Source organism: Hyalella azteca, unplaced genomic scaffold (assembly GCF_000764305.2).
Source record: "Hyalella azteca isolate HAZT.00-mixed unplaced genomic scaffold, Hazt_2.0.2 contig12981, whole genome shotgun sequence".
Classification (NCBI taxonomy): Eukaryota; Metazoa; Arthropoda; class Malacostraca; order Amphipoda; family Hyalellidae; genus Hyalella; species Hyalella azteca.
Window position 1 is genome coordinate 54,706 of NW_025942920.1, and position 21,581 is coordinate 76,286.

General features: G+C 37.0%; 1 protein-coding gene across 1 annotated transcript; it reads right to left on the minus strand.

The window, feature by feature from the left end:
• Positions 1–260: 260 nt before the first annotated feature.
• On the minus strand, positions 261–9,723 carry LOC108680588 (zwei Ig domain protein zig-8; the record flags this gene model as incomplete). Its single annotated transcript, XM_018169462.1, has 5 exons — positions 9,185–9,723; positions 2,668–2,834; positions 2,229–2,439; positions 1,306–1,466; positions 261–383 (listed from the first exon to the last, which is right to left on the minus strand). Coding segments are annotated over exons 1-5 (720 nt in total), but the record flags the coding sequence as incomplete, so codon positions are not given.
• Between the last annotated feature and the right edge of the window lie 11,858 nt (positions 9,724–21,581).

Genomic DNA, 21,581 nt, shown 5'->3' on the forward strand with positions numbered 1-21,581 from the left:
AAATAATATAATATATTTCTTATCAAACAATAATTTATTTTGAAGCTAAAATTTTCAAGTTATTATCGATCAGAAAAATTAAAATTTCCAGAAGGCTAAATCTAGAATTTAGATATTGCATCGCAAACATGCTACTCACAATATTTCTTCATTTATCTATAAAGAATAAGGAACTTTAAATGTTTTACTATCAACGTAATGGCAATGATGATCTTTTCATCATTGCATTTAAAGGTGACAAAGGAAATCAGACACATCACCAACATTTCAACACAGATAATTTTTTTGTCTTTTCTTATATTGCACGTGTAGTTGCCGGAGTCCGCGGCCCTGGCGCTCTTGATGAACAGACGCGACGTCTTACGCGCGCTGTTCATCGTCACCTGTACGAGTGTTCCGCAACCAATTAGCAGTGTTCCGGAACTAATAAGTGTTCTCAAACTAATGTCAAGTTTTTTTTAGCCAATTAGTAGTGTTCTTTATAGGATTTGAAGTGTTTCACTACTAATTATAAGTGTTCGTAATGGAAATGAAGGAACCGCCAAACGAATGAAAAGTTTTCCGTATCGGATTAGAAGTGTTCTCAAAGGAGTTAAAACTGTTCCTAAGCCGGATTGCTCACGAACTTATTAGTGACGTTCCAAAACGAATTATAAGTTTTCCGAAATTAAAAATGTTGATTTCAGATAACTCGTATGCATTACAGTATGCTGTAGTGTTTAGATTACACAGTAGACATGAACGCATTTTGTTGTGCTGAGTTTACGCTATGCATTGTACGTATCTTGTTTAGTGTAGATTATTCATAGAATCTTACATGGTTCAATTTTATGATCGATAATTATAATCGGTCTCCTAATCTAACAGGCAAGATACGTTACGGTGCATGATAATACGCCATGGATGTGATTATGATGCATGATAATACGCCATGTTCATAATTGTAGCGCATGATCACACGCCATGTTGACTATTATGGCTCATGCTAATACGCTCAATTTATAATTATAGCGTATGACACGATACGTATCATTGTAAGAATGCACCATAATCATTGATTATTATTGCGTATGACACGATACGTATCATTGTAAGAATGCAATAAAAACATTGATTATTATAGCGTATGACACGATACGTATCATTGTAAGAATGCACTATAATCATTGATTATTATAGCGTATGATACGATACGTATCATTGTAAGAATGCACCATAATCATTGATTATTATAGCGTATGACACGATACGTATCATTGCAATAATGCACCATAATCACGCAACATTTCGCTACCATGCACTTACCCTGACGCCGCTGCGGTCTGAGTAGTTGATGATGGTGCGTTGGTGGTACCAGAGGATGAATTCAGGCGGGTCCGTGATCTGTGGTACAGTGCAGCGCAGGTCCAGGTCACCACCGCTGTTCATGTACACCTCTCGTGTACCTGATATCTCCGCTTGAGCAACTGTATTAAACACAGATATTTGTTAACATGAATTTATAACTTAAATATACCTAATATCTCCGCTTGAGCCACTGCATTAAACACAGACATTTGTTAACACTTATTTACAACTAAAATATACCTAATATCTCCGCTTGAGCCACTGCATTAAACACAGACATTTGTTAACACTTATTTACAACTTAAATATACTTAATATCTCCGCTTGAGCCACTGCATTAAACACAGACATTTGTTGACATGTATTTATAATTTATATTATCTAATATCTCCGCTTGAGCAACTGCATTAAACACAGGCATTTGTTAACATGTATTTACAACTTAAATATACCTGATATCTCCGCTTGAGTAACTGCATTAAACACAGACATTTGCTAACATGTATTTACAACTTAAATATACCTAATATCTCCGCTTGAGTAACTGCATTAAACACAGACATTTGCTAACATATGTATTTCCAACTCAAATATGCCTAAAATCTCCGCTTGGGCCACTGCATTAAACACAGACATTCGCTAACATTTATTATAACTTCAGTAGTTGCTGCATATATTCCACGTCAATGGTTACCCAGTTATCAAGTTGTTGTTGGTTGTTAGAAGGCATATGGATTATTTATTGTGGTCGTTGAGGCCAAAATATTTTAGGGCGGCAGGGTAGACTTCGAAATCGAAATTAATCTGAACTATTTGGCGCAAATTTCAAAGACACGTGAGCAAAATTTATGAAATATCGCACACTTTTTCAGCTCACTTACCCACAACTTTGAGTTCATAAGTGAGTGACATTTTGGTTTCGGTGGACACTTGACATTCATAGCCTCCCGAGTCATCTATCTGCGCCGAAGTGATCTTAAGCACCCACTCGTCTGCATCGTCGCTTGAGTGCGCTGAGAACCGCTGGTCACTCGTGTACGTGTAAGAGTTCACCGTGAGAACCTGCACGTCTGACTTCCTTATCCATGTCACCTGCGGGTGCAAAGTTATAAATATAAAATTTAAAATTCTTTAAGTCCGGCATCAATGTGAGAGCCTGTACGCCTGACTTTTTTTTCCTGGCCGCATGCGGTATAAAAGTTACGAACTAATTATGGCAACTAAATACGCGACTTTAATTCCTAAATATTACACTCATAAGTGCCGAAACTCGTGTATACAAATGTATCATGTGGTGAAACCAGTTGCTGATTAACTCACAGCTCTGTCAGCCAGGTGGTTGATCTTGCAATGGAGAAATGCTGTGCCACCAGCGGCCGCCACCACCTTCACTCGGTTGGACTCGTCGAAAGTTGGTTGTAAGAGGTACTTGTCCCAGTTCAGACTTGGTCGTCCCTGAGGTAGAGACTTGCTGGCGTGTAGACTTCCTGCCAACGGAGAGAATGCACATTAAAATTACTTCTGGTGTCCACTTGAGAAGGCATTATCTACAAGCTATTGGTCTAACATCCCCTCTCTGACTAAATCTTCTTAGTTAAAATATAACTTGAGTTTTTGTGTAGAGCTTCTTCCTGTCATCACTGCATGGGCGTCAGTTCCCCAAGACAATTGCCAAGTTGTTTGTTGCCTATACTGTCTGTGTTGATAAGCCGCGCTGTATATTGTTGCTCTAACTAACGTGTGACGAACCGCAAAGAATTCCATCTTACAGCAATCCAGTTTGATCCGTACCTTCTGAGCTCCAAGGCTGAGTATATCAGCTATTGCATGTTGAGACTGGGCGGTGGCTCCCTGGTAAATTAAGAGTTAAATTTATGGCCCTCCACTGCGCCCTCCTTTAACATTGGCTAAGACTAAACACGAAAAGAAATAAGTCAGTAAACACGGAAACGAATTCGCGCGATTTAACAGGGAAGGTATTTAGTGATCAGAATTCGAAGGACGATGGTAATTGATTAGGCCTTTAGCAGCCTAGAATGGCTTTGTCCATTGAAATATTAAGCCTTGCATGTGAACAACAATGAAAAGCTGAGAGGCATGATTTAGTGAATAGCCCTCAAGCACCGATACTTAAGTGTCGGCATGAGAACGCTTTCGATAGAATGCTCGACTGGCGTGATCAATAGGTTAGTCTGCCTCTGCAAATTAGACAAAAGCATAGGTCTTCGTGCTGTTTTGTGGCGCTGGAAAATTTTCATTTTTCGCTGCATCATAGATGACTGAGTTTAAACATTTTTAACAAAAATGCAATGTCCACGGAGTTTTGAAATTTACAAGCCCATCTTAACTCCAGCTTCAGCCGTTTCGGTTTTGGGGCTAACAAAAAAATTTCATTTGATTTTAACGACGTTGCTTGATATTTTCGTACGATTTCGATAACGCTACTCTATATTGTCGTTCAATACGAGCAGCGCTACTTTGATGTTCATCTATATCATTTTTTAGTTAGGACTAGATTTGAGTAAACAATTGCTACGTTTAAATGAAAATACACATTTTATGATGAAAAATAATTACCTAAATAGAGTGATTATTAGACATCTGTCAAGTCTTATTAGACAGATGTGTATTAGATTATTGATTATTATTATTGATGTCTTATTAGATTATTAGACATCAATCAAACCTCATTATACGCGAATGATAAATTTCTGGTACTCTATGCAATAATTTGCAGTAGGAAATAAATCATGTTCGTAGCTTTGTAAATAAAGATTTCTCGTATTTCGCACGACACTGAGTTCACCCTTTAAATACGTGCGTGTGGCGTATGGGGTGGTATCGCAGCAGAGCCCTCTGCGCTGCCTTTCGATCAATTTCGCGCAAATACATGAATAATAAAACGATGTTTAGCATCGATTAGCTTAAACTGCAACGCTATGTAGTTCAATTTAATAAAATATATATCCCATACTCGTGTATGGGATATATATGAGATGTTTAGTGGTAACAATAAATGCGAGCAAACGTATATTGATTACACAACATCGATCACAAGCAAATCTGGCAGCACTGCAACATCATTTACGGCACCAAATATCCGAGCTGCGTAGTTCTATCATCGGCGCAACATCAATTACTCATCAAACGTCCATGTAGCGCAATTCTATCATCGGCGCAACATCAATTACTCATCAAACATCCATGCCGTGCAATTGCAATTCTATCATCGGCGCAACATCAATTACTCATCAAACATCCATGTCGCGCAATTCTATCATCGGCGCAACATCAATTACTCATCAAACGTCCATATCGCGCAATTCTATCATCGGCGCAACATCAATTACTCATCAAACATCCATATCGCGCAATTCTATCATCGGCGCAACATCAATTACTCATCAAACGTCCATGTCGCGCAATTCTATCATCGGCGCAACATCTTTTACGTCACTCGATGCAAGTGTCGTGAGGTTGAAGTAACCTTAGCCGTTGCAAGTTCATCGATTTTATTGATGGTGCGCACGATGATGAGGCTGGAAATGGTGACTTGATGGGAGCTATTTTTCACCTGGACTTACTTTTATGTTCATCGAGCCGAACTGTATCGTTCTCATTCGCAAAAAGATGATTTATGATCACCTTATTGAATGAAAAGCCTAATACCCAAAACTAGTAGTTATTGGAAATTTTTCACATCCATTTTGTGGTATCCAATACAGTATTCACTTCACGATTGAATGTTTTTTATATTATACTTCGATCGCAGCCCAAATATAGTCTATGGTGTTGATACTATATTATAGCTTGAGTTTGTTTGCTAGAGACAGTAAAATTTCAAAAGGATTCGTATTGTAATTAAAGCTTTTATTAACACGTTAAATTAATTACTTCACACGTAAATTCTGTCCATGCAACCACGGGACGTTCTTTGTATAATCTTCTCCAGACCCCGATTAATACTCAACAAAACCCTGATATGTTCATTAAATTGATTATTGTTTTACAATAAACAATTGCTTAATTGCCTTACAATAAGCAATTCATTTAAAAATTCGGAAATACAAATTCATAACAAATAATGAGTGCCTTTGGCTGACACTTTCATAGTACTGTTTAAGAGCGACTATATTCGCACAGCCATATATAGTGCGAATATCTCGAATAAATCAAAGGGTTTGCTACAGCAAACATTACAGCTTTCAACAAATCCTGTATTGATTTGGTACCAGAACATAGCATCTACGGGTAATGATCTATTATTGTTGATACACATATACCGAAAGAATGATGATACACAACCCAAACCTAATTCATACGAAATCCATAACATACTGCAATAATCCGTCTTACTTACCTCTTAACTTTAAACAAATTATTATGTCCCTGTCAATGAGCAGTGATTTTGCAAAATAGAACTGAAAGCATTGCGTTTAGCACGCAGGCTCACGTCACCGGCACGCAGGCTCCCGTCACAGGCACGCAGGCTTGTGTCACCGGCACGCAGGCTCACGTCACGGGCACGCAGGCTCACGTCACGGGCACGCAGGCTCACGTCACGGGCACGCAGGCTCACGTCACCGGCACGCAGGCTCACGTCACGGGCGCGCAGGCTCGCGTCACGGGCACGCAGGCTCTCGTCACTGGCACGCAGGCTCACGTCACAGGCACGCAGGCTCACGTCACTGGCACGCAGGCTCACGTCACAGGCGCGTAGGTTTGCATGCGCTGTGGAGCTCCAATATTGGACGGCAGCGGCGTGTTGGTTCAGTATCAGACTGGCGTCCATTTTTACGTTTGTTTGGAAGGTGATTGATTGCGCGCGGATCCATCAGACCGAGTCCGTTATGCCATCAATAACAAAGAAAAGGAATAGCTGCGCCGTTTTTGTGATGGCTATCGCGTTTGTGGTGCTGAAAATCAGCAAGGTAGATTGGTTGAATATCCTTGTATATATGATGTGTGGAAAGTCAGTGCTAATACAGTGCAAGTTTAGGAATTCTAGTTTGCAACTTTTATTTGTCCTTGTAAGGAAGCAAAGGTAACTTCTGATCTCTATTATGAAATTTAATTTAATGTTTAAAGGATGTGTTAAGTTTGAAAAAATTCATCGAATATTAGTTTTCTATCTTCAGTTTAAAATGGACATCATGCCTTGTATTGATGTGCAGTTACACGAGCTGTTATGCATAATTCTTCAATTTAGTTTCGTAGTGCTGAAAATATTCTTTATGGTGAAAGATTTTGTAATTTTTTCCTCATGAAAATAACATGTCGTCCTAAAATTTTCAAATTTAACCCATGCGTAGTTGAGCATTCATTGCACTAGCAAAATGTTCACTATAAAAGCTTTACTCCTGGTAAATGCGTGCAAGTTTCTCTGAAAGATATCGCCCTAGTTTCTAATTAAATTTGAATACAAATTCCACTAAAAGAGAATACACTGCGGCAACCACTCAGAAAAGCTTACGCTCAGGACTTCATGGGAATTATTGTGCGCATCAAACACAGGATATTATTTTATTCATAGAGTGAAGTTGGTAAACGATTTCTTGACAACTCGCCATAGTTTCGCCTGAATACTTAATGCAGCGCTTGAATATTCTACACCGAAACTCGCTTTACCGACGCTGTCAGTCACGATATTTTTTTGTGTGTAGATGAAGCTTTTGATGTCATGTTGTGGATGTGGCGGAACGTGGCGGAATGTGGAGGAATGTGGCGGAATGTGGAGGAATTTGGCGGCCGTTGAGGCTTTTGATATCATGTTGTGGATGTGGCGGAATGTGGCGGCCGTTGAGGCTTTTGATATCATGTTGTGGATGTGGCGGAATGTGGCGGAATGTTGCTGCCACTGAGGCTTTTGATATCATGTTGTGGATGTGGCGGAATGTGGCGGCCGTTTAGGCTTTTGATATCATAGTGGATGTGGCAGCGTGTGGCGGCTTTAGACATTAGTATTCTTTAACATTCTTCTTCTAACTCTAATAATTAAATGTCAATTGTATATCTAGGCATAATGTGACGGTAATGCTTCAGGAAACAGCAAAATTTACTTCAATAATATTGAATTTCAACCTTCCTATCTTGATTGATAGCAGCGAATAATTATTGGGTTTGCTGTCGACAAGACGTCGCTAACGCACCTACCAACACAACGCAACCAAAATTACTTACATTGCTAGTTCTTTCCTTTGGAATTTTTTTATAGTGCTGTCAACTTTGATTAGGCCATGTTGGCCTGGCACTCATTTCCAAAACTTGACCACTTCGCCAATTTAAGCAAAGTTTTTACTAGTTGTTGCTGATTTCGAACCCCCTACTCGCTGCTCGAATCCTGGTGAATTTAATCCTTCGGCAACATCGAGAAATCGTGGTTCAGTTGTGGTTCAGAGAGCGAACTCGCCCCTATAAATGAACTATGTTATTCTCCTTTTATATTTGTAATTCTTACTGATTTAGAGACGATAACCTATCATTCTGCTCTGAGGTGGTCAATATTCTACTAATATTCCAAAATGAATTCTTTATCAATAGTTCACTGAGGAAATTGCAATAAATAAATTCAAAGACTGTTCGCAGTTTCTTTTGAAGGGCGACAAGGAATAAGTCTTCGCGTGCGTTCATTGGAAGACACAAGTAAGCTTAAGTGCAAATTGATGTCTTCAACATTATGGATGCATGAGCTACTCCTAATAAAAGACAGAATTTCATGATGACCTCGAACTTGGCAATAAATTAAATGCAGAATTGCGCCGTGAAACTAATGACAAACTGTATTCTTTTATTCGTTCTGGTCACGCATGGTTCAGTGTATGGTCCAGGCAACTTCAAGCTTCACGTGTTACGTAGATTAAAATTTATAACTATTTATATATTTCATGTATTGAAGCTCCGAGGATCGACCCTCCTAAATTTTGAGTTATTTTAAATTAAATTAAATGCATTATATGACTCGCATTCAATAGAATATAGAGCATCTAGTTATGAAGTATCACAAAGCACAGATTATTATTATCATAAAAAGGGTAATATCTAAACTATTGGAAGCCAGCCATATCAGCACGACATTCGCTTTAAGAAATCCGTTTTTTTTTGCAGTTCCTCGTAGTCCATATAATTATGAAAAATATGAATATCTTAAGAACTAAGGAATATATATTGGGATTATTCTGTTGCCTTCATGACATCCGACAAGGATTTCTATTTTATCTCTGCGTAATTTTGGAGACAATTTCACTTGACTCACAATATATCTCTTCAAACATCCTTTCTTAAATTTGTTGTCAGGAGTGCATATTTTACCAACTAGCCTCCATCGGCCATCAGTGCATTTTACTGCAGATTCTATGTGACGGTATAGATCAATTGATCAACCTTATTTCTAGCCACATCTTAAATAAGTTTCAAGCGCGAATGTCTATATCAAAAGCGATGCCTAAGTGGTGCGCATTTCCATAGGGAATCGAAGTGAACTTCGATGTATTATTGCTAGTATTCACATCATATTTATTGCTAGTATTCAGATCATATTCATATTCAGATCATAACCAAGACTTATATTTATTTATGTAAATCCTGTATAATTCGAAAATATTGTGGACACAATACGCAATTATTGTTAATATATTTTCTATAAACTTCAGCAACATATCATCGCTGTGACACAATGTCTCTCGTTAGATGAAAAATTTGCTTATTCCGCCTATTACTTTCCCCATCTGCCAATGAATTGGTATGGAATTCAGTGCATAATATACACACATACATACGTGCATAATACACATACGTGCATAATATACACACATACATATTAAAAAAAATATATACACACCTGAAATGTAGAAGATAGACTCGCACGTGACGAAGAACTGCAGCAGACGCAGGATCATTGTGGACTAGGTTAGATGGCGACTTTTGCTCAGGCTGCAAATAACACTCAAGGTGGCTCTCAGTCCACTCTGGGCACAGTTTTCTTTACAACTCCTCAGTCCACTCTAGGTACACTTCAAATAGACCCAGTCCACCTTAGGTGCACTTTATCTTTACTTCAGCGCCCTGTCCACTCAGGGTAAACTTTTCTTCAAAAGGGCTCAGTTCACTTGGGTAAAACTATCTTCAGAACTGTCCAGTCCACCTTGGGTACAGTTATCTTCAGAACTGTCCTGTCCACCCTGGGTACACTTATCTTCAGAACTGCCCAGTCTACTCAGGCTACATTCATCTTCACAACTTTGAAATTTTCAAATATTCACAACATGATCTTCACAACAACAATTATTTACAATATATTTGACAGAGCGACACCTGGTATGCTTCTCAGGAATAGATTTCTTGGCAAGCATATTAATTTAACTCATATTTTGTGTCTGAAATTGCTGGAATAAAATGTACTTGCAATTAAATGTCGTTAATTTTTATTTGTGAAACATTTTTGCCCCGAATTATAGACTTCTAGTAATACTTTCTGTAGTCATGTTTGATATTTCCATCATTATCAAGATTCTACAACTGAACCATGGTGTTCTATTACGTTAGCTTATTTGAAATAAAGATCAAACGATGTAGGAATGAGTGACATTAATATGTCTGTGCACCCTTCTCTTCTTCTTTCCCAGAGCTAGTGATTAAATTCCGTTAATATATTTTAATAATTATGTCCCACTATTGTTTGTTCATTCCTGTCCAATTTCGAGCATCTGTTACATAGCAATCGCGAGTAATGGCCTGTGATCAGTCAATGCGCAGGCTGGCGTCGAGTACAAACCGGCGCCATTTATCTCAGTTAAATAATGAAATAAAGCCGCTCACGCAGTGAACTATACGTGGAAGTTTTGACTGCAACTGTCTCTATTACAGGCTGACAAATTTGCGTAATTAATTTCAGTAAAATTAGGCAATCGATGCCTACAGTCGGTAAACTATGAACGTTTTGGCTGGGGCTGCATCTATTCAATGTAAACTAACAAACTGCGAAATAAATCTTATTTACATTATGCAATCCAGGCCAATACTCGACGTTTTGTCTGTGATTGCGGCCAACTCAGACAACATTTAATGCTCGACTAAATACTGTTTAGAATGCGTCAAGCAGGTCCACTGTAGGTGTAAACGAGCGCTTCATAGATAAATTGGCACCAATTTCCAAAAAAATCATGAAAATCTATTATTAAAAGTTTTAATTGAAAGTTTTATGTTAAATTAAATGAATGAAGACCCCCGCCGTCACCGCATAAATTTTAAAAGCAAAATTCTAGTACCCGTCCTCATGTATATCGTTCCATCACCAGTGGTTTGTAGGCGAAGCTCCCTTCACGAGGCTGCGTGTGTTCCAACAAGGACCCTTAAGACACATTTCGTTAAGACAAACTGCCTAGGATTTGTGCACATTGCGTTGCAAGTGAATATTATCACAAGATTCATCTAAACAAGAATTACTGTTGTTAACTCTTGGCATAATTCGCGAGAACTGGACGGTGCTTGTCGAAATGAGATTTATTTATAAATTCATACTGTATGGAAATGAAATGAGCATTAGCTTGCTGAGAATATTTCATATTACTTATGCAGCAGCATCATGTTAACATAACTTATGCAGCAGCATCATGTTAACATAACTTATACAACAGAATCATGTTAACATAACTTATGCAACAGCATCATGTTAACATAACTTATGCAACAGCATCATGTTACGCCATAACACACAATATTGCTCAGCATGAACATCCAGCATATCTTAGCATGACCACATGTCAGCATCAAAAAGAACTGCACTCATATCTCTTGTCCAGCACCGAGAATTAAGGCGAGATCAGCATCATGTTAACATAACTTATGCAGCAGCATCATGTTAACATAACTAATGCAACAGCATAATGTTAACATAACTTATGCAACAGCATCATGTTAACATAACATATGCAGCAGCATCATGTTAACATAACTTATGCAACAGCATCATGTTAACATAACTTGTGCAACAGCATCATGTTAACATAACTTATGCAACAGCATCTTGTTAACATAACTTATGCAAAAGCATCATGTTAAGCCATAACATACAGTATTGCTCAGCATGACCATCCAGCCTAGCTTAGCATGAACATACAATATTACCCAGCATGACTATTGAGCATAGCCTAGCATGAACACACAATATTGCCAAGCATTAACATCCAGCATAGCTTAGCATGAACATACAATATTGCTAAGCATGAACATCCAGCATAGCTTAGCGTGAACCAACAATATTGCTCAGCATGACTATCCAGCCTAGCTTAGCATGAACACACAATATTGCCAAGCATTAACATCCAGCATAGCTTAGCATGAACATACAATATTGCTCAGCACGACCATTCAGCATAGCTTAGCATGAACACACAATATTGCTCAGCATGACTATCCAGCTCGAGATTTATAGTTTATATTTATATTATATAGTTTTATATTTATTATAGAATTATAGTCCAATAAATAATGTAATATAATACAATAATACAATTTAAAATTATAATTGGGCCCCGACCACGTATTGCATACTATGAAACAAGATGAAAGCTGTTCAATATTTTATTCACCTCTATGGTTACTATTTAAGTTTCTAGTAAAGCCACTTAAATTAGTACTGCTTACTATGCTATAGCGAGGAATTCCTGAACGTGCTAATTAAAAGCAAACATGGACACGACTAATTATGGACAAATCTAAGTAAGAACAAAACTAAGTAGGGAAAAAATTAGGTAGGGAAAAAACTAAATTTGGACAAAACTAAGTAAGGATAAAACCTAATATGGACAAAACTAAATATGTGCATAACTAAGTAAGTAAAAAACTAAAATATGGACGAAACTAAATAAGGACAGAACCATAAATAAGGACAAAACTAAGTAAGGACAAAACTATATACTAACAATTATTATTAATTTTTTTTTAATTCATGAACAATTTCAAGTCGTCCAGTCCGTATCGTTGCGCTCCCTAACGCGGCAGTCGACAGCGACTTAAAGCGTAAACTTCTAATTCGACATTTCGGACCCTCATGAATTTTTTATAAATATAATTGAATTTCTGGGAATTCAGCGTCGCTGCTCGCGTGCATGTTGAGCTTCACGCGCTAATTCAAGATTATTACCTACATGGAAAACGCTTTATTGTACATATACTTTTTAGATTTAATAAACGCAATGACATGTTTTGGTTCGAAATTGGTCGTCATGAACTGTTATGTTTATTGTTTACTCGGTCGTCATTTAAATAGATGGCTTCGTTCAACTTCGTTCTATGTGCCTAAATTGCATTATGTGCGTTTTTAGGTTTTCAGATTTAATTTCAGGTTAAATTTATTTTGGGTTCTTTTCAATCAGAATTTATTTCAATTTCCATATGTCGTTTGGTTTTTACACAAAGTTTGTTATCATTGTTCTTCCCGGAAACTTGCGCCTAACTTTACCACAAATTGTTGTCTCATTGTTCAATAAAGTTCAACAGTATACTCAATACATTTGCCTTTGCGTTCGTACTGCTGTTTGTGACGCAATGCTCTATTGAGATCATTTACGACTTAAGATTTTACTTACGGAGTCCACGTCACATTAAACAGTTAATAATCTTAATTTGATGATATTTAATTTTATTATTCTGCCTTAACAGCGCAGCTTCAAAGATGTCACTGAGGCCGATGTAAATTTCCGGCATAATATGAACAGGTTCCTAGTTCACTTGTCTTGAATTTGAATCTCAAAATAAATATTTGTCTCCTTATTTTCAATTCCGATGTTATAGTCTCACATCAGCATAGACATTTAAACAATTTCTCTGTTGCGACTCTGAGCTCTTCTCTGAAAACCGATGTCGATCGCCGCGCAGAGGATTGTTTGCTTTGTATTGTATTGTGCCAGTATATGTACCAGCATATGTTTGCATTGTATTGTATTGTGCCAGTATACGTACCAGTATATGCTTGCATTGTATTGTGCCAGCATAAGAATCAGTATATGTTTGCATTGTAGTGTACCAGTATATGTAGCAGCATACGTTTTTATTTTTTGTGCAGTATATGTACCAGTATATGTGCATTGTTTTGTACCAGAATATGCACAGTGCCAGTATATGTACTAGCATATGTTTGCATTGCGTTGTACCAGTATATGTATCAGTATAGGATTTTATTGTGTTATGCCAGTATATGTAAAGCATATGTTTGTATTGTATTGTACCAGTATTGCGTTGTTTTAATACAATACAAGTTTTAGAAAATAACGAGATTTTAATGCCTGACATATTGTAACGCATAAAACGACCCTATTTCAATTGTAGAATTTGGGGCTAAAAAGTTTTAGCGAAGAGACAATTGCCAAATTTTATTTTTATCAATCTTAAAATTGAGGCCGTATGCAATATGCAAAAGAACATTATTCTTAATATTATAATTCATATTAAAGTTTTCAGACAAACTTTCATGACCAGTTTTGCAATACAGGAAAATTACTCTTCAATGTTATCAATTCCAGCGCACTAAAAATTCATTCAAAAATATGACAACGACATGCACTTCTTCTATGAATGTTTCAGGTCATAAGTAATGCAGAGGAAATTCTTTTGTACAGGCATTATCAAACCCATCCTCTCAGGTCGTAATCTATTAACACAGCAAATTACTCTTCCTTGTTATCAATTCTTGCGCACTAAAAATTCATAAAAAAAATGACAACTTATTCTATGAATGTTTCAGGTCATAAGCGATGCAGAGGAAATTCTTTTGTACAGTTATTATCAACCCATCCTCTTAGGACACTTAGGTCGTAATCTATTAACACAGCAAGTTTAGTATGAGTTCGCAACTCGTGGAGCACGAGCCGCAGCGACGCACGTCTACAACCACTCGCTGCTGACGCCACACTGGCTGACCCTGGGCGACGCGCCTGGTCTCACCAAGCTTTATATTAAATAATTAATAGCTTTTAATTTATAACTGTAAATATTAACTTAATATAACTAAATACCAATAATATAATAAACTAGTATCTATTAATATGATTAAATTTCCAATTATGGCGGCTTTTAGTAGGATTGCACACGAAACAACGTCTTATACTGATTAGGAATTATAACTATATATATATATATATATGAATTATAACAATATGTTTATATTATAATCTTATTATTATAACTATCTTTATATCATTGTTGCGGATTATTTAGTCGCTTCTAAACGCAACTTTATTTCATACAGAAATAATTGAAAACGCGTAGCATCCAAGGTGTACTTCATTTTCTATAATCCCAGACAAAACGGTTTCTGCAAGGATACCGGAAAAACATACAGGAGGTATACACACAATTATTTAATAATTATGCGACATTCATTATGAACATTCCAAAATATGTTCAGAGACAATGAACATTCCAAAATATTTACCAAGATCTTGAACATTCCAAAATATGTACGGAGACATTGTATGTACATTTCAAAATATGTACAGAGACATTGAACATTCTAAAATATGAACAGGGACACCCAAAAGTACAGTCATATTGCCAGGCCAAACTGGATGACAATAACTCGAACAATTTAAAAAAGTACATCATTATTTAGACCAATTCTCACCCATTTCCCTCAGTGTATATGAGATAATACCTCCTTATATGAAAAATATAACGCGTAAAAAAATATTCCAATTTAATTTTTTGCCTAATTTGTATCCTGTATAAATGTAATTACATCATCATTATTATTCCCATAGACTTTTCTCATTGAACCTTCGATGCGGTTGAATCGTAGCTCCAGTGTCCGTACCCTCTGAGAAAATTAATTCGGCACATTATGCAACCAGTGACACACTTCCTGCAAGTAGAACTGATAACTCATTTTGCCGGCCTAAACCGAGTCAGTGTGGTCCACGCATGGGCAAAAAGAGCATTGCTATTTGGACAATGTCCCCTTCATTTCTCCAAGTGTATCCTCCTTATCTTCTGCAATGTGTGCCTAAAATTGAATAAAACATTCACATACATGCCTGCAACACCTGCTTCGACTAATGATAAATAACCAGTAAATTCATATCAAGCTAACTGACATTTGTCAGCAAATGCAATTGCATAATTTAAGTAACTAATTAGATTCTTTACCAATAATTGACCAAGAGTCCAATATTGAACTCGCTAAATTCAGTGAATTTGTGAATGTCTTTTTGTAACACATATGTGCCGTCAAGCACTTTTGTTTGCATTTTCTATGAATATCCCGAATTAAAAACACAGAAGTAAATATACCGAATAGTAAATAATGTATTAAATATAACAAATTATAAATACAGAATAGATATACCGAATTGTAAATAAGGCATTAAATATACCAATTATAAATGCAAAATTACATATACCAAATTATAAATACTGAATTAAATATACCGAATTATGAATACAGAATTGAACGAAAAGAATAATGGTGCGTCATCGTTGCCGGCTATTATTGCAAATGTTATTATTGTTCATTAATGATAGTTGTGGGATTGATAGGTGTGGGAAATGTTATTATTGCAAATAATATTATAATAGTATAGTATTATTATAATAGTATAGTATTGCAAATATATTATTGCAAATTATATTGATAGGTGTGGGAAATGTTATTATTGCAAATGTGAGGTATAAAAGAGATAGAATTTACTGAAGCAAAGTTTGGCGTCTGGAGAACAGCGTAGGTGGCAGCAGCGCTGCGTGTTTGCTCAGCTAATCTGCTGTGTAGCTCCAGGTCAACACTCGTCTGTCTCAAACACTCGTCTGTCTCAAACACTCGTCTGTCTCAAACACTCGTCTGTCTCAAACACTCGTCTGTCTCAAACACTCGTCTGTCTCAAACACTCGTCTGTCTCAAACACTTGTCTGTCTCAAACACTCGCCTGTCTCAAATGCTAACCTGTCTCAAGCACTCGACCGTCTCAAACACTCGCCTGTCTTAAGCACTCCACCGTCTCAAACACTCGTCTGTTTCAAACACTCGTCTGTCTCAAACACTCGTCTGTCTCAAACACTCGTCTGTCTCAAACACTCGTCTGTCTCAAATACTCGTCTGTCTCAAACACTCGTCTGTCTCAAACACTCGTCTGTGTCAAACACTCGTCTGTCTCAAACACTCGCCTGTCTCAAACACTCGCCTGTCTTGAGCACCCGCCTGTTTCAGATACTCGCCTGTCTTAAGCACCCGCCTGTTTCAGATACTCGCCTGTCTTAAGCACCCGCCTGTTTCAATCACCAAAGGTGGATGAGTTCCGAGATTCCAGACGAGCAAACATTCAATTGTCGATTCTTTGAAGAGCGAACATCCAATCGCAATTTAGGTACCACTCGCTGCTGACGCCACACTGGCTGACCCTGGGCGACGCGCCTGGTCTCACCAGACTTAATATTAAATTATGATATAAAACTTAGAAAATATATATAAAATCTATAAAAATAAAAATAAAACGATAAAAAAATTTTATATAAAACTTATAAAATAACTTATGATATAAAACTCTATATATTATTATATTAATTTAATTAAATACTAATAATCTAATAAACTAATAAACTAGTATCTAGGAAATACGATGAAATTTCGAATTATATTTGAAGATTATGGCGGCTTTCTGTAGGATTACAAACGAAATATCGTCTCATGCTGACTAGGAATTATAAATATGTTTGTATCATAATTTTATTGCTATAACTATGTTTATATCATAATGTTATGATTATAAATATGTTTATATCATAATCCTATTGTAACTATGTTTAAATGATAATCTTATTATAACTATGTTTACATCATAATATTGTTATATTGTACTATAGAACGAAACTTCAAAAAGCGCATCATTATTTAGGCCAACAAGTAGCACTGATAACTCATTTTGCCGGCCTAAACCGAGTCAGTGTGGTCCACACAAGGGCAAAAAGAACATCGCTATTTGGACAATGTCCCCTTCATTTCCCCAAGTGTATCCGCCGTATCTTCTGCAAAGTGTGCTTAATATTGAATGAAACATTCACATACACGCCTGCATCACTTGCCTCGGCCCTCGACATATGCTAATTAACCAGTGAATTCAAATCAAGATAATTTACTTTTGTCAGCAAATCCAATTGCATAATTTAAGTAAGTAACTAGAGATCTTTACTAATAACTAACCAAGAGTCCAATAATTAACTCACTTAATTCAGTGAATTAGTGAATATCTTTTTGTAACTCATGTGTGCCGTCAAGCGCTTTTGTTTGAATTTTCTATGAATATACCCATTGTAGATACAGAATTAAATATACCGAATTATGAATACAGAATTAAATATTCCGAATTGTAAATACTGAATTAAATATACCAAATTATAAATACAGAATAGATATACCGAATTATGAATACAGAATTACATATACCAAATTATAAATACTGAATTAAATATACAGAATTATGAATACATAATTGAACGAAAAGAATAGTGACGCGTCATCGTTGACGGTTATTATTGCAAATGTGAGAGATAAAAGAGATAAAATTTAAAATCAAAATTTGGCGTCTGGAGAACAGCGTCGGTGGCAGCAGCGCCGCGTGTTTGCTCAGCTAATCTGCCGTGTAGCTCCAGGTCAACACTCGTCTGTCTCAAACACTCGTCTGTCTCAAACACTCGTCTGTCTCAAACACTCGCCTGTCTCAAACACTCGTCTGTCTCAAACACTACGAGATTCCAGACGAGCAAACATTCAATTGTCGATTCTTTGAAGAGCGAACATCCAATCGCAATTTAGGTAAAACCAATCACAGTGGCAATTATCTTCTAATTGCATAGACGCATGACTATTGCTAGAATAATTAATGCTATCGCCAGAATTCTAGAATAATGCGCTAAATTAAGTAAAAGTAGGAGCAGACTTCATTTAGTTCAGTATAAATAATATAAATATTCACATATTATCGGCATTTAATTGAAGAAAGTTATATAAAGTGCTGCGACATAACTTAACATTCATAAGATGCTAAAGATGAATTACAAGTGTCCATCTCATCTTCCTGAGCTGAATTTTTCAGCTCATGGTATCCAATCGCCCTACGTCCAATTTAATCATCCTGGCTCCATAAGATAATGATTATATGATTTTTATTCAAGATGATTTTGGAGCTGTGTTATATTATTTCGATGTAGCCAAAAAGCGTCTGAATTTACAGGATTTAGCTAAGTTGTACTGCAAGTAACAAGACGATTTTTATTATAAAATCCCGCGATTAGAGCTTTAGGGTATAGGTGTGGTTGAATAGCTGCTAAAAAATAGGTTGCCAGTTAAAATATTTTAGGGGAACCTTATTTCTAGCAGGTATTTTCCAGGGAACCAAGGGGAACCCATTTCCATGGAGAACCGTAGAATTAGTTGCCAGAAAATAGGCTTCCAGTGTAAATACACTGGAATGGATTCACAAAATACTTTGGTCGCAAAAGCTCGAATTCTTCCAGGCGCCGGAACTGCGCAAAATTTGACACGTGTCAGCGCAAGTGCTCCTTGAAACCTTCTTTTCACTTTATAATGAATAATGTGTATTCAAAGCGTTGTAATATTATCACGAAATGTCCTTTCAAAACCTAATATTCGAACTTTCATGTTTTACAACATGTTTAATTCACCAACTTGAGAAAATAGATATGAAAATTATTAATAAGAATTACTTTTTGGTCTTAAAGAAAATCTTCTGAAATCATCATGACTTGACAATAAATAATGCTACGGTGATCGCCCCGGTGGCTGGTGACTCGCACGAGAATCTTCGATTGTATTTTATGTTGAAATATTTTATTAAAAGTTTTGTTGACATAATATTAATAGATTAATATATCATCAATTATAAGTCACAAGCCTAGAACAGAAAGGTTGTATCTCAGTAATATGCGATTTTCTGTTTCTTGCATACAAACAAACAACCTGAAATATTGTGTTCACACATTACACTACACGTAGTCAGTTCGTTTACGGTCACTCGGTGATCAATACAACAGCAGTGCAGACAGATGCTACACTCAGAAAAATGAGTGAAGGTTTGTTTAGATATCTACGCATCTTTTTCCCCTTCTGTGGGTCTTTCTGATCCAGTTTGGCCCGGCCACAGGGCGTATATGTGGTACCTTCGCTCTCTGTTTGTGCTGTGGGTAAGAATGTGAGGCAATGTTGGGACAATATGACAAAGGCATTTTCTGAATGATATAGCATGTGTCACCATTTAGACAATAAGTACTGTAATTAATTTATCTGTGTGTACAATACAAAGCCGCAAGTCGTTTCATACTGTTATAGGGTGTCATTTTTAACATTTGTATCCTGGGGTCGATGGGGTATTCCGTCACCCAGCTTCCATTGACAGATTTGGTATGCATGACTGCGACGGAGTTGCAATGGGAGCTGCAGTTTGCGGTTGCCTTCACTGCACGAGACAAGGAGTTGGCACTCAGGCTGTAATTGCCATGCTTTTGAAAAGTGGTCAACTTAGCTTCAGGTTCACTCGGAGGAATGAGTGGGACTTTATCTAAATAGCGATGCACTTTGTACCTTTTTATGGCTCATACTGACTCAGCTTGGCCCGGAATGGGGGCATATCAGTGACACGTCCGCTCTCTGCTCGTGCAGTGGGTAAAAAATATAACTCAGTACTCACTGCAGTGAGTGACAGAGAGCGCATTTTCTCGTCGACGAAAACTTGAGGTCACGGACGGACGGACAGACAGACGGACATGGCGAGCACAATTGTGCATTTTTTCCATAAAGAGAAAATACGCTAAAAAGTGTGTTTCTATTCGTATAATATGAGCCATTCATTTTTTCACTTAGTTAGGAACTAAGTCGAGTAGCAGCATAAACATTTATTACTATACATATATAGACCTATTAGGGCTTTTTGCATTCGAATACATCTTTATGCTGTGTTATTTATCTATATTCTTTGTTATAGTTAAGTCGATATAACGCTGCCATTCAATGGAATATAACCTTGATTTTTATATCCTTTTGTCTATATTCCTTGTTATAGATGAGTCGCTAACAAGCCTCTAATGAGACTGTGTTGTTATTCAGTACAATTCGCACCTGTGCCTCCCGGACTGAAAGTTGCTACGTCAATTCCAAACGTTGCATTGTTCAGAAATATTATGATCCAGATTGTTCACTGTTGAAATAACAATGTAATTAATTGATTTATTAAACTGTGTGATAGGGCCCACATTTTTTTTTAGTCTCAAATTAAAAATTTGACATAGATCTAAATTGTTCTATTGAAAGATCAAAATTACTTCTATCTGAGATTCAGGATCTGCAGTTATGAATTTTTAAAAATATATTCAGGTCTCGATTGTGATTGGTTGATGGTTTTCCAACGCGGTAATTTGTTTGGGTGTTTAGGGTGGCGAAGGTTCTTTTTTAGGGTTCTTGGAACGAAGCTGGTTTATTCATGAAGAATGGCAATATATATGGATGCATATCATGGGTTCATATACAATAATATGTATCATTTGTTCTAGATTGGATTGAATTTTATCATGAGACTACAATCCCTCGCAATCCCTCATTCGTCGCTGACATTTCAAGGGGATTACTTCCATAGAAGAGATTGTCTTGGAACCGTTGCAGTTATTCCATGAATATCACGGCTCAGGAGAAACCTTCAACTTTCAATTCCATAAATGCATCTTGGAATTATATTACTTCCTCAGTAATTCTTCATGACGGATTCAGCCAAACGGAATCCCATTTTTTGTCGAAAATAGTAGCCTTCAATTTGTTAAACGAAATTCTGAAGTCAGGGCCAATTTGTCGGGCGGGCCTCGAGGGCATGTCCTCAGCTCATCTCATGTCCTCAGCTCCTCTTATGTCCTCAGCTCCTCTCATGTCCTCAGCTCCTCACATGTCCTCAGGAGGAGAGTACAGGAGTCGAGGAGAGTACAGGAGTCGAGGAGAGTACAGCTCAGCTCCTCTCATGTCCTCAGCTCCTCTCATGTCCTCAGCTCCTTGGGTTGGTGAGGCTATGTTTTGGGTGTGCAAACCAATTGTAATATTAAAAATTATTTTAATTTTCGTTTGTTGCAAGATTCCATGTAATGCGAAGTGGCATACCATTTCCAGTATACGTATCGCATGGAACAAATTTCTGAATCGACATAATAATTCTTGTACCGAATATCAAAGTCTTACTGAGAAATTTCAGTCGGCA